General features: G+C 42.9%; 1 protein-coding gene across 3 annotated transcripts in view; it reads left to right on the forward strand.

Moving 5' to 3' along the window:
- Positions 1-2,641: 2,641 nt before the first annotated feature.
- Positions 2,642-15,628, forward strand: part of LOC124283094 — a 35,375-nt gene continuing 22,388 nt past the window's right edge. For 2 of the 3 annotated variants that reach the window (XM_046719119.1, XM_046719121.1), the window contains exons 1-2: positions 2,659-2,865; positions 10,753-10,789. In XM_046719119.1, the coding sequence (XP_046575075.1) occupies positions 2,853-2,865; positions 10,753-10,789 (50 nt within the window). In that variant the 5' untranslated portion in view covers positions 2,659-2,852. Of the gene's footprint in view, positions 2,866-10,752; positions 10,790-15,628 lie in introns of all 3 variants that reach the window. The other variant, XM_046719120.1, reaches the window with a different exon arrangement.

A 15,628-nucleotide genomic window follows, 5' to 3' on the forward strand; every position in this document is an offset into this window, starting at 1 on the left:
CGTGTGTCGAACAATCTGGTCACCTACCATCGGATAAGTGGGTTGTTTTAAGGGTTGTGTACTGCACACTAGGGGTTCTGACAACACTGAAAGGGCCTGCGAGTAATGTTAGCTCCAAGGTTTTTACACCCGGTCACAAGAGGTGATCGATCCAGGCACCTTTCGCTTACTAGCGCGGCTCCTTAGACAGCTCGCCAACCATGCCATAGGCGTTGCATCTGATGTCAAAGCAATCGCCTTTGTAGTTCGTGTAATGATTGGAAGTCAGTTCCTGTGGGCGTCTTCTGACTAAGTAACAAACTTTGTGGTAATTTCTGTTTGGCTTTTATCTAATATAGCAGCCAGGTACCCAAAATTTGACAAACATATGCTGTTTCAATGCAGACCGAAGATGTTAAAAACATTCTACATGTAAAATCCCATTTGCCGGTTACCAAATGACATTGTCGCACAGTGTCAAATAATAGGACCGAATATAGAAAATGTGGATGTATTTCAACAGGTAGGCTACGCTCAGAGAAGAACGTTACGGTAGACGTCTATGTATCGAGGCACATTAAATGCACACACACAAATAGTGACTGGCATCGGATGATAACAGCCGTAATCTGATTGCGATAGGATGAACGGTTGAGAAGCCATAGCTTAAAATATGTTGTTTTCAGTGAAGCGAGTTTCAGTTTTGCTCTGAGTCCTCACTTTGAGAGCTTTGAGAGGGATAAATGAACTCAATCACATAACACTGGTATGCATTACAACCTCTTGTCTCAGTTTAGACGCCTTCACTGTTTGATCGGCATTCTAGAAGTTTGTGGGTAACTTTCAGCTTGCTAACGGTGTAAGAATCTGCATCGAAAGGTCGCTCTTTTTGCAATAAACACGAATTTGTAAACCATAATCATAATTATTCTTTCTTATATACTTACCAGCTTCTAGAATACCGACCAAACAATTTACACTCAGCCACAGTCCACATACACATATTGTTTGTATATTTTTAGATATCTGACCTTTGATTTCAGAGTTACAGTTTTTTTCGGTTTAAAATGGAAACTCTTAGCCGGACGTTCCGGTACACTCAGGAATAGACGCGTGTCACAGTGTAGATTCATAGGAGAGGAATGAGGAAGACGTACCCTTAATAAATATGGACAACTTAGGTTGTGCCACTAAGTATTGCTTCTCCAAGGATAGGAAGGTCTGACGGTGAGCAATATCACGGCGGAGGACACGCTAAATGTCGTCCCTTCATGAACTATGTTGCTAACATCTTCATAGTCGCAATGAAAGGGACATCCTTCAACACAGACCCGTGAAGGTCCGGGTTAGAATATTGATTTTCACTAACGCATGCTTGTCGTGAGAGGCGACTAACGGGATCGGGTGGTCAGGCTCGCTGACTTGGTTGACACATGTCATCGATTCCCAATTGCGCAGATCAATGCTCATGCTGTTGATCACTGGATTGTCTGGTCCAGAGTCGATTATTTACAGACCTCCGCTATATAGCTGGAATATTGCTGAGTGCGGCGTAAAACTAAACTCACTCACTCACTCCTTCAACGCAGTTGGATACATGTTACTGTTGGAGGTAGCCACCCACACTCTCTTGCCCGCCAGTTTGTTTGTTGAGAAGCTTGTTGTGTTCGTGAGTTTCCATCAGAGATGAGGGTTTAACGTAGTGCTTAAGACCACTGAACTTAATATACGTGAGTATGACAGACCAGCGTATATCCGGGTTAGTCTTCAGCAACCCATGGTTGTTGTAAGGAGCGTCTAACGCCTCCTCCCTCTTGTCTACCCACTCCACCCCCACTCAGCCATAAAACCTGACGACACCTATTTTGGAGTCTGTGTAGGATCATTCTGCCAAGCATTTTTCTCATAATCATTAACGCCGTACTATGGAGCAAAATATGTGCGGACAAAAGATCAGCCATTTCAGAGCGAGTGAGCTGATTGAACATAGCGGGTAAACCACAGGCCGTCATGCCTGTCTTTGCGAGGAATAAAGTGGGTTTTTTATGACCCCCGACACGAAATGTTTCACGGTACAATACATCATGATGTACTGTGAAGTATTGAGTTGGGGGTCATCTCAACAATTTTTGTTTAATATCTAATCCTCGCAAAGACACGAGGGCCTGAGGGGTAAACCTCCAATCAGTTACTGGGTCTTGCAAACTGGTGGAGCGCCTGCATGTGGATAGGGCGTATGGAAGGTCTGTCGTTCCATATAAATACCAAATCATGTTCAAACGTGGCATTGTTGTTTATCTTCCTGGTTGTTGAAATTAAAAGATAATGGTCCGCTCAAAGTCAGTATAATGTGCCTGATGGAGGTAATAATGTGAAACTGCGGCGCACATGCTCGCACGCGTGTTGTGCCCTTAAACGCACACGCGCACACACTGATCCATCTCACCTAATATCGCCTCGCGTCATCTCAATTCATAAACCAGATATCATCCTCAACGCGAGCTTAGAATTCGAACCCTCGAGAACCGTTTCTGCAGGTTTCATCTAGGGACGCCACAAAGCGAAATGGAACTCGTCAGACTAACTACAAACTGGATAGCAGGCAAACGAAAACAGAACTACAGCTGCCGGATCTTTCATGGTTACGCATCAACACTTATGACCTACAAAACTTGTTTACGTAATGTTATCTATAGCCCGGGATTGAATCACTCACTGCAGTCGGACAGTACTCCGGCGAAGATGTGCACAGGGGGTAACGCTATGGCTGTGGCGGTAACTGTCTGTCTGTTGGTCCTGTCTGTACTGGTGTCCAGCCAGGTCAGTCTGACCGGAAACTGCTCTGGGAATGCCTGGTCGGAACCCTTAGACATATGGGGAGCGAAGGTAGGTAACCCCCGAACATTAAAGGAGCGTTCTCAATAGTGTGACTTGTAGTAATATCTTGTACAGTACGACCTGTAGTAACAACTTGTACAGTACGACCTGTAGTAACAACTTGTACCATACTACTTGCAGTTACAACTTGTAGCATACGACTTGTAGTTAAAACTTTAGACTAACGCTAAGTCCCTGAATATATATAATTTTGATACTAACAAATAAACCCATTTAAATTGAAAAGGGGCCCAAGTGAGTTGGCAGATTCAGGGCAATCTAGACTTGATTCGCTTAGGGCATTGAAGGGAGGGCTAGGCAGAAGGGAAATAGTGTGGTTCAGAGACTGTGAGACAGACTATTACAACTTGTACCATACGCCTGTGGTTTTGTCTATAGACAAACTCGTGGTCTATATCATTATAACTGGTCGTTGTGTAGCTTTACCGTAAAGACGGGGAGGGTGGTAGTGACCTACGGATATGAATGCTTTAACAGGAGCTGTGGTTTGAAGTGAGCCCACTAGCTTCCCTAAAGCTGTTATTATCTGCAGTAGACCATGTTTTGAGAGTATGCTCATACCTATAGAAGTGTGTCTTCACCAAGTACTGCCGGCAAGAGAATAGCCTAATATTATGATTACTGATGAAATCACAGTGGTGGTGTAATGACTATGTAGACATGCAACATTTATTTCGGGATTGTTTACTAATATCCGGTCTGTCCACCATGTTAAAACTTGTTACCTGGTCCGACTAGACGTCGTCTGATTCCGTTGTTGCAGGTCATACAAATATAAAGACATTGTGAAACAGGAGCGGCAGTGGTTGTGTTGCGAATATTGTAGGCGCGTCTTTTGTTGTGATTATATCATTGTTACTTGATGCATTTTAACATTAATATACAGCACGTAAACAAGCTGAAATCGGAAATAAATGTTACTTGGATTGTACTTTTGACAAGATATCTGTATTGCTGGAACTAAAACATACTCATGTACTTTCAGGCCATCGCATGTTCGTTACGTACACATATACAGCCGATCAAAAGAAAATATGAACTTGAAACTTCACCTTCCACCCTTCTCATTACATTGTACGGTGATATTGTCACCTATGACCTTGACACGCGACGTTCACGTCACCAAGTACGTATGAAGCACGTGACCTATCGAATAACCATTCCGTTTTTGTTCAATTTTAGCCACCGTCAAATATTGGTGTATTTTGTCTAGCAGTTGTGTAGAGCAATATTTTAGACAGAAAATATCATTATTGCGCAGTTCTCTTAACAGAATAAAAAACATGTATGGCGCTAGTATCTATTTTATGGTACACTGGGTAACAGTGAGAGGAAAATCCTGATTTACTATCTTGAACCAGGCCAGGTTATCACAGTGACATGTAGTACCACATGACTTACAGGAAGACCGTTGAGAATATGTTGGTTCAGGTGTGCTACCGACAATCAGGACAATCTGCCTGCGCTCACATCATTAATGGCGGCGGTTGCAGCTGTACGTTGTGGATTTGGACTATATTCCCTTGGGTCCTACTCTACTTGACCTAGGTCTTCCCTGAACTCAAGTCACACCAGCGAGATAGGGTACATGACAGAATGGGGCGGTGGGGTAGACAAGTGCTTGAAACGTTCGTTCGTTCGTCCCGCTGATAAACCGAGTGTGTCCGGTGTGATACTGATGCATTATACTTGTTAAACCATACTCACTGACATTCTTGTTGTTAAATCGGCGTAAAACCATACTTACTGACATTCTTGTTGTTATACCGGCGTAAAACCATACTCACTGACACATTCTTGTTGTTAAATCGGCGTAAAACCATACTTACTGACATTCTTGTTGTTATACCGGCGTAAAACCATACTCACTGACACATTCTTGTTGTTAAATCGGCGTAAAACCATACTTACTGACATTCTTGTTGTTAAACCGGTGTAAAACCATACTCACTGACATTCTTGTTGTTAAATCGGCGTAAAACCATACTTACTGACATTCTTGTTGTTATACCGGCGTAAAACCATACTCACTGACACATTCTTGTTGTTAAATCGGCGTAAAACCATACTTACTGACATTCTTGTTGTTAAACCGGTGTAAAACCATACTCACTGACATTCTTGTTGTTATACCGGCGTAAAACCATACTCACTGACACATTCTTGTTGTTAAATCGGCGTAAAACCATACTTACTGACATTCTTGTTGTTATACCGGCGTAAAACCATACTCACTGACACATTCTTGTTGTTAAATCGGCGTAAAACCATACTTACTGACATTCTTGTTGTTAAACCGGTGTAAAACCATACTCACTGACATTCTTGTTGTTAAATCGGCGTAAAACCATACTCACTGACATTCTTGTTGTTATACCGGCGTAAAACCATACTCACTGACACATTCTTGTTGTTAAATCGGCGTAAAACCATACTTACTGACATTCTTGTTGTTAAACCGACGTAAAACCATACTCACTGACATTCTTGTTGTTAAACCGGCGTAAAACCATACTCACTGACATTCTTGTTGTTAAACCGGCGTAAAACCATACACACTGACATTCTTGTTGTTAAACCGGCGTAAAACCATACTCACTGACATTCTTGTTGTTAAACCGACGTAAAACCATACTCACTGACATTCTTGTTGTTAAACCGGCGTAAAACCATACTCACTGACATTCTTGTTGTTAAACCGGCGTAAAACCATACTTACTGACATTCTTGTTGTTAAACCGGCGTAAAACCATACTCACTGACATTCTTGTTGTTAAACCGGCGTAAAACCATACTCACTGACATTCTTGTTGTTAAACCGGCGTAAAACCATACTCACTGACATTCTTGTTGTTAAACCAGCTTAAACCATACTCACTGACACATTCTTGTTGTTAAACCGGCGTAAAACCATACTCACTGACACATTCTTGTTGTTAAACCGGCGTAAAACCATACTCACTGACACATTCTTGCCAATAATGTTCGCGGTTATCATATGCATCATGTTTACAAAGCTCTCTGCCTGTCTGTAGATCTTCTAAAAGCCACAAGGAGTAAGCATCATCTAAGACGCGATGCCTACTTGTGAATACTTGTGAGTTGTCATATCAGTGATATCATGCCAGTTTGATGTGTCAGGAAGGCCGAGTGATGAAGGGTTTAAATGAGCATCACCTTGGTGGCGGTACTGTGATGACAAAGCAAGACTGACTGACTGAGTATGGTTTTACGCCGCTTTTAGCAATATTCCAGCAATATCACGGCGGGGGACACCAGAAATGGGCTTCACAAATTGTACCCATGTGGGGAATCGAATACGGGCCTTCGGCGTGATGAGTGAACGCTCTAACCAATAGGCTACCCACCGCCCCTACAAAGCAAAAAATATGGTAGGTAGGTGGGCGTCTATTTCAGTGTGTCGGTGTATGTATGTCTGGTTGGGTGGATAGATAGATGGGTGTATGTGTGGGTGGGTGGGTAGATTTGTGAGTGGGTAGGTTGGTTGCCCAATGTGTGTGTGTGTGTGAGGTGAACAGACATAGCTATAGAGTGGATATAGGCAGATGGATGTGTGTGAGTAAGTAGGTATAGGCAGGTGTGTGTGAGAGAGTAAGTAGGTATAGGCAGGTGTGTGTGTGTGTGTGTGTGTGTGTGTGTGTGTGTGTGTGTGTGTGTGTGTGAGAGTAGTAAGTAGGTATAGGCAGGTGTGTGTGTGTGTGTGTGAGTAAGTAGGTATAGGCAAATGTGTGTGTGTGTCAGTAAGTAGGTAGGCAGGTGTGTGTGTGAGAGAGTGAGTAAGTAGGGTTAGGCAAGTGAACAAGTGAGTGAGTGAGTACGTGCAGGCAAGTGGGTGTATGAGTGAGTAGGTATAGGCAGGTGGGGGTGTGAGTAGGCACGTGTGTATGTGTGAGTGAGTAGTGAGTAGATATAGGCTGGTGTGTGTAAGTAGACAGGTGGGTGTATGAATGAGTGAGTAGGTGTAGGCAGGTGGATGTAGGCAAGTAAATGTTTGAGTGAGCGCCTGGGTGAGTAGGTACTTTCAGGTAGATGGATGGGTGGTGTGGGTTGCCGGATGTTTGAGCTGGTTGGTATGTGAGTCAGTTGTTGATGACTTGACATACATCACAGCAATATTTCCCACCACCCGTAACAAAACACCAGTCTAGGGCCACACTGATCCACACAATATCCGTGTTGGTTAAAACTATCATCCAGCTGCTAGTTCGCCCGACATTGTGTTGACTATTGTCCTGTATTGAAACGACTGCATCCGTATGTCTAGTCTGTCTCACAGTCCCTGAACCACATTAATTTCCCTACTACCAAGCCCTCTCTGGAGTGCTAAAGCCCTAAATAAAGCAAGTCTAGATTTCCTCAGGTTCTGAATCTCTGGTCTCCCTAGGGCTCCTTTTCAATATAAATGGGCTTGTTTGTTATTATCAAAATTATATATATTCAGAGACTAAGCCTTAGTCTACCGTATGTCCGGCGCGCATCCAGAATCAGACTCTTCCGGTCGCAGGGACACCTGCTCGGAATGTCTTGTCTATGACGCGGAGATGATTGGACGATATGGATCGAAGATTCACATGATAACCTTGAAATAGACAGGTTTACTCTTTTTCGAACAAAAGAGTGAAGTGGAACAAAACCTTTACATCAGGTGTATAACTGCGCCGCGTACACCCCTTGTCCTTGTTGAAAGACACTCGAAACTGGTCCGACTTAAACAGAATCCGATACGGCAGGAACATTTAAGCTTTTTATAAATAAAAATTAAAAAGGGATCTAAATTATTTCATTTCTCCTCGAGCGTAAACGGCGAATATAATTAAAGATCATGTTAATAACAGCGACAAACAACCCAATCATAAGACATCTGTTGATCTTTTGCGATATCAGAAGCATGTTGTTTTTTCATCATTAGAAAATAGTGGTGACACCCGGTGTCCGCGGAAAGGGAAGCGTATCACGCCCCAGGAACCATCACCTCCAAAACTACCTGCCCTTAACAGTCTCCATTAACCCGTTAGGATTTGTGTTCAGCGTTTGTTTGGTGATATAATGTGGAAATACAATGTATATCTTTTCTCCTCAAACCACTTATTATATAAGAACGATAACGCTGCATGCTGCTGCATGTGCTTCGAGAACAAATTTTGTGAAATAAAATGGTACCGGTAATATATATATTACTCTGGTTAAAACAAAAGCAAAATTGAAATTTGGTAACAATGTACTAGCAATCTGCGAGAAATACACAAAAAAACGACAATGTTGCCATTCGGATTGTCACGTTCTCCTTAAAATGTTGTGCCACCCCTGACCACCATATTAGTTCCTGGTGTTGCGGTATTCTCGGAGCATGCACCTGTAGGAAAAGGACGTCTGATCCGAAGGCTTGTCCTCACACCAGCAATCTCCTTCTGGTGATACTAGTGCTCAATCCTTTCCTAGAATAAATAAAATATGCTGCAACAATAAACACAATCAAGCTTCTCAGTGACAAACCTGTTTTTATATTCAATAGTAAAATAATTTTGAGAAGAGAAGATAGATTATCATTTGATCACAACAAAGTTCTATTTATACACAATCAAACTTCTCAGTAACGAACCTGTTTTAGACTCACCCTACTCTACTCACTAGACTGTGGACTGTTCCATTATCCCCTTAGGTGTTACCCTAATTAACCTTCTCTTTCAGTGTCTGTCAACTGACTGTCAAATTAGGAGATAAACGTACTGTGTTTGGAAATTAGATGAATGTTAGACCGAATTGATAGTCTCTAAATTTCATTTGAAGCCGAACGCGTATATTTTTTATAATAGAAGGTAATAATTATGATAGTGAGATCCCCTAATAATTGTGGTGGAGAAATCGTATAATTGTATTTTTCGAGTTTTAATAAATGTTTCATCAGTATTTCCATCACGTCTGTTGTGTTGATGTTAGTCATGTTGGTGGCCTTAGTGCGGCAGGGTGTGAAATCTTTTCAATCCAAATTGATACCGTGATTTTGTGGCTTGACCAATCAAATGCGAGCATTTCACGTAGCCATGGTAGAATGGGAGATAACCCACTCCATTGCGAGTACGAGTTAGGACGCGATCATTGGTTTCCAGGTGTTGGGCGATTCCAACCGGTGGCCACCTGCTTACTCAACCAATGATGGTCAAATGTACACTATTGCACTCATGTTGCGACGCGACATCGTTTCGTTATGCCATCGTGTATGTTCTGAAAGTCTACGTCTTGTCATATCAATAAACTTAATAGTTTAGCTCTGCGCGCCGTCTTTTAAATCAATTCGGAAAATGGTTGTGAGATATTGACTTTTTGTAACTTTTTACCACAATGTGGTTGGCACTTTTGCAGTACGTGGACAATGAGGTACATCGCTTTTGTGACATTTTGTGACATACATTTCTGTATGCCAGGGTATGAACGCACTCGACTATGGAACCAAGAGGTACATACTTAATCCTCATGAGTGCGTGCGTGCGTAGGTGCGTGTGTGTGTTGAGACTTGATGTACAATGGATCATGTGTGATTCTGCGGGTCTGGAAATTCTGTTCGGGCACACGAAGCTTCTCAAAGGTCACAGTTTGACGCCCGAGTATCCTGTTGTTCATGACAAAGAGGATGTAAAGGTCTCTGATCACGGTTGATAATGACTTGCACATATCCGACAACTTGCTGTATCTGCTAGAATCACATCTTAAGAGATATAGGTGTCAGGCACTTCCGATGGCATTCCGGCGTCTATGTCACTGTTAGAAACACTTGTCATCAGCTGCTGTATGTGAGCGAATTTGCATACACCATCGATGACCTGCAAAGCCAATGAATGAAATCTCCATTCTGCCATATCCAATAGCCTAGACCCATTCGCCACATTCGTAACTACTCGCCTCTTTCCGTGACCTACAAGAAGACTCGTACCCCTATTGTACGCCATAATTGCAAAGAATCGTGGCAAACCAATCATTTCGAAGCATGAAAATGGCGGCACCGTTGAACTTTGAAACTTCGCTAAACTATGCAAAGCACAATTTAAACTTAAACTTTGAGCTAAAGGAACAAAAACTTTAAACACTGAAACATATTTACAAAGGGAATGACTGTACTGCTGTTTTGCCCACGGGATGTAGGATATTCTCTGAGCCATGTTTGGAAATTCAGAGTTATCTTTCCTTTGTAATAGTACTAGACTATTTTCATCTACATGCCCGAATGCGCTTAGACATGGCCCAGTCGTAAACATGGCCACGAGAGGGGTACGAGACGCCATCCGGCTTGCCGGAATGACACGAGCAGTTACGAATGCCATTCGGCACACTGTTGCAGAAGTGACGTCACTGTATCCTTATTTGGTATCATTAACTAACCACTAATCTCTTGAATATGGTTAGACAAGAATTGTTCATACTGCGGCGTGATTCAATTGATTAAAAACGGACCCAGGATATTTATCATAATAAGATGGAGATATAATATTCAGATATATTATTCGGAAATGAAACCCCAAGTATATTTTCCTTCAGGAATCCTTATTTAAAGTCCACTTTCGTTGAAACTGTTTGTACTTGAACTTGTCTTTCAGCATTCAACTTTGGCAAAAAACTGCTTTATACCTGACCATTTAGCCCACCTTTATAAAAATAAGAAGAACAATTAGCCCACCTGTCTCTTTTCTTTTGTACATTTATAAAAATAAGAAGAACAAGATCAATTTAAAGATTCTGGTCTAATGTATATTTTCACTCAGCCAGATTCATTCCTGTAAGAACATCGCCGCAGTCCGCAGCCATGGTATTACCAGTAGTTATAAAACGTCTTTATCTCACTCACTCACGACTATTTTGCAGAGAGACGCTTTGTCCTGTACGTTGTGGGAGACGGAGAGTAAGTATAGACATAATTACATGTGCAGTCTTTGAAACATCGCGCTAGTCCGTTAGCCCGAGGCCACTTAATTATGCTGAAGGCAAGTATAATTTCAATGATGGTACATATTTTTTTTCGGCTACGCAGTGCACTCACCGATAATTTAGAAATTATAGAAATAAACTGACGTCCAAAGGAAAGTTTGCCAAACTTTGAGAGACGTTTGAAAAATTTCATGACGAAGTATAAACGTATAGTTACGACAATGCGGCATACATGTTATGTAATTGAAAATAAGAGCAATGTTTCATTATTACAATTGGTAGACAAAAACGCTACTTGGTAACCAGGGATAGAGACACGGCCTAAAAGAGGTCAGAGTTCAGTGTAACCACTCAGTTAACAAAGTCAGTATTGGGGATGACCGCCATCTAAGTTGATACGTGGGGTTACCGCTACTGAAAACAAACTGGGGGCGTTATTCCTAATCTCAAAGAAATGAGCTTGCGTTAACGTTGGTTCTGATCCTGCCGTATGCGTCCCTTTGTGTCGTCCCAGATATTTTATGGTTGAAGAGATCGTAAAATGACAGTACAGCTGTGTTATGCTTCCTCAAAAAGTCTGTTACAAGACTTGTGGGTGGGCATTACGGCCCTCTATTTGCACAAAGGCAGAACATGATCTCGAAATATGTCATAGCATTAGTGTATGCAGTTCAGTCTGCCATTGAAAATGATCAGTTGTGTTCTCCTGTGAGTTGTGATGTCACCATACCACTTCCATCCCAAAGGGTGATGGGGTAGCCTAGTGGTTAAAGCGTGCGCTCGTAACGCTGAAGACCCAGGTTCGATTCCCCACATGGGTACAATGTGTGAAGCCCATTTCTGGTGTCCTCCGCCGTGATATTGCTGGATTATTGCTACAGACAGTTACCAGTTACGTACGCTCCTGCTACAGAAATTGCCCGAGCTGTTGAAGTGACAGTTTGGTATCGAATCGTAGATGAACCAACCAGATGTGGTTGTCTTGTTGACGTCACACATGGACGACCGGCCTGTCCCAAGTCATGAGGTGAGGTGAAATTGGGTTTAACGTCGTGCTTGAGAATATTTCGCTCATATGACGACGTGCATGCGTGTGTATGTGTATGTGTGGCTGCTTGTACTAGCCCAGACTTAAGCTGGTTTTATAGTGCTGAGATACCCTTCCGCAGTGAAGCATGAATACCCCTCTCACACACATTATACTGACTCCGAGCCGACCAGTCCTTGTTGTACCCATTAATGCCGAGCGCCAGGCAGGGACCAACAAGTACCATATTTTAACGTCTTTTGGTATGACGCGGTCGGGGATCGAACCCGCGACTTTCCACTCTCCGGGCGGACGCTCTAACCACTACACCACGGAGGCGGTCCCCAAGTCATGGGTGACTGCTATAGATAGGTAGTGAGTGAATGATGCAGGTCTCGCGAGTGTAACGAGCACGGGTGTGGTACTGACATAATCGGGCCGAGCCGAGAGATATTTTGAGTGATGAACATTAACATGACTGCTAACTTCGTTCGAATGTATTTTTATTTGCAACCAATTCTCGGGTCTTGTAGGCGTTGTAATTTCACCATGTCATGGTCCTACATAACTGTTGTTTGTAGTTAAACAAACATTGTGTGACGTGCCGTTGAAAGAACGCCAGTGTATCGTCCAAATTTTGCGGCGTGCATTAGTTAAGATGCACATGCAATATGTGAATCAGGACCTTGAAATCGAGTTGAACTCTTTGAATTATGATAAGACAGACGATTTCATTAGTCTCATGAAAGACATGGTTGACTTTTTCGGGGAAGAAGACGCAACCGGGCCTGAGATTAACAGTGACTTGGCAAAGTCCATCAACGATGGGCTGACGTAAAGCCCGAATATGGATAAACTTAAGCCACTTATGGAAGCATACAAACGCCCGAAAAACCTGGACTACCTGATGGCACCTCGTGTAAATTCGGTCATTTGGCTTGAGGCGAGAGCCATGACCAGGTCCAAAGACATTAACTTGCAACGCATCCAAAGTCTACTTGACAAGGCCACTATTCCAGTAGTCCAGATGATGGATTCACTGACTGACTGAGTTTAGTTTTACGCCGCTTTTAGCAATATTCCAGCAATATCACGGCGGGGGACACCAGAAATGGGCTTAACACATTGTGCCCATGTGGGGAATCGAACCTGGGTCTTCGGCGTGACGAGCCAACGCTTTAACCACTAGGCTACCCCACCGCCCATGGATTCACTGATGTCGGCGGTTGTACACAAGAAGGAACCTAATGCTAAAGAACTTTTGGGAAGACCAAGGACGCAGTCAGGATGCTTGTTGGTCTGCACAGTGACATCAACAACACAAGACAAGAGGCATTTAAGCCTGACCTTCGTGGGCGGTTGTGTTCAGGGGAAACTGTGGCTACAACAAACTTGTTTGGGGATGACCTCCCAAGGAACATAAAGGACATCACAGAAAGCAAGGAATTGAGCAACAAATTGCACAGCTCGGACAAAACCAACAGGGGTTTTACTGCTTCATCATCCTTTCACGTGGAGCTCGCTATGGCCATGGAAACAGATTCAGGCCTTACGATTCATAATACAAAGGACATAAGAAAGGTGGATTTTCTAAAGGCAGAGGCCTGTCAGGTCAGGCAGGGACATATGGATCAACAAGTCGGCGGGAGACTTTTGCATGTTACAGCCTACAACATCCATGACTTACCTGGGGTTTGTAACTGACAGTGAAAACATGACAGTAAATGTAACACAAGAAAAGATTAAGAAAATTCAGAAAGTGTGTCAAGATTGACTGAAATCTAACATGTCTAAAACTGTCTCAATCAGAACTTTGGCTGCCGTTATCGGACAGTTAAATGCTAGTGGACACGGGGTGATGTTTGCACCTTTGTACTACAAACACTTAGAAATTGTCAAGAACAAGGCTCTCAAGACGGAAAAGGGAACTATGATGGGAAAGTTATGCTTGACGATATTTGCATTCATCATTTAAAATGGTGGACAGACAATGTGGGAAAATTACCACAGTTACTTGACCAACATCAGCCTGATGTAGTGGTGACATCTGATGCCTCAAAGATGGGTCGGATTAGCAGCTAGTGCACAGGGACTGTGGTCCAGTGAGGAAAGTGAAATGCATATAAACTACCTAGAACTGTACGCAGCCTGGTTAGTGCTCAAATCACTCTGTGCATATTGCAACCATTTTCACATTAGACTAATCATTGACAACACCACTGCAGTTGCCTACATTAACCATATGGTTGGTACAAATATAGGATTCTATAGCATAACAAGGAAACTATGGCAGTGGTGTATCAAACGAGACATTTGGATCTCAGAAGCTTACTTGCCAAGTTGTCAGGGACACAAAACACTGAAGCAGACTGGCATTCTAGAAATATATGTGATGATAAGGAATGGCAATTAGATTGCAGCATATTCCAAGCTTTAACATTCATCTATGGTACACCATCTAGAGACTTGTTTGCCTCACGGCTTAACAGACAATTGGATAGATTTGTGTCCTGGCATCCTGACCCATGTGCAGAAGCAGTGGATGCCTTTTCTTTGTTTTGGGGCAGGTTTTATGACTATATTTTCTGTCCTTTTAGTGTGATCGGACCAGCCTTACAGAAGATACAGGACAGAAGCCGCCGACATGTTGATGGTGATACCAATATGGACAACCCAGCCATGGTTCACCAAGCTGATGCAGTTGTTAGTAGACTGTCCAAGGCTGCTGCCAAGATCAACAAACCTACTGACGTTGAAAAACCGACCACAAGCTTTACATCCTCTCCACAAGAAATTGCGACTGGCAGCCGTCAGGTTATCAGGGGATCCATACAAACAGAGGGTTTTTCAACAGAAATTGAGGACATCATACTGCACTCATGGAGAGATACCACTCACAAACAATATGGGACATATCTCTCAAAGTGGATGTTGTTTTGCCACAAAGGGAATGTTAATCCCTTTTCACCCACTTTGAGGCAGGCCTTGGACTTCCTAGCTCACCTGTTTAAGTTAGGACTAAGCTATTCTGCAATTAACACTGCCAGATTAGCCCTGTCTAATATTGTGAAGACACCAGAACTGACTAATCCACAGTTTGGACAACACCCCACCGTCACAAGATTTATGAGAGGTATTTTCAATTTGAGGCCTTCCTTACCTCGTTATAACTGACTGACTGAGTTTGGTTTTACGCCGCTTTTAGCAATATTCCAGCAACATCACGGCGGGGGACACCAGAAATGGGCTTCACACATTGTGCCCATGTGGGGATTCGAACCCGGGTCTTCGGCGTGACGAGCCAACGCTTTAACCATTAGGCTACCCCACCGCCCACCTCGTTATAATGTGACATGGGATGCCAGCACAGTGATCAGCTTCCTCAGGGGTCCTTGCTGGTGCTATCAATGAAGCTACTAACTCTGATCCTACTCCTGTCAGGACAGAGAATTCAGTCGCTTCATGTGATTGACAACAGAAATGTTGACATCTCTAATACACAGGTCAAGATCAGATTTGGGGATCTGTTAAAACAGACACGTCCTGGTTACCAACAACAAGAACTCTCATTTCAGAGGTACCCTGACAAAGTACCGTGTGTAGTTTCCTTGTTAACTCAATACTGTAAACAAACCAATGAGCTTCGAGGAGAAGAGACTGCTTTGTTTATAGCGACTCAGAAACCACACAAAAGGGTTTCTAAGGACACAATAACTAGATGGGTGAAGACTATACTAAAAATGTCTGGGATTAATATGGACATATTTAAACCTCATAGTATCAGAG

This window comes from Haliotis rubra, unplaced genomic scaffold, assembly GCF_003918875.1.
Source record: "Haliotis rubra isolate DU_JTF1 unplaced genomic scaffold, ASM391887v1 Scf31, whole genome shotgun sequence".
NCBI lineage: Eukaryota > Metazoa > Mollusca > Gastropoda > Lepetellida > Haliotidae > Haliotis > Haliotis rubra.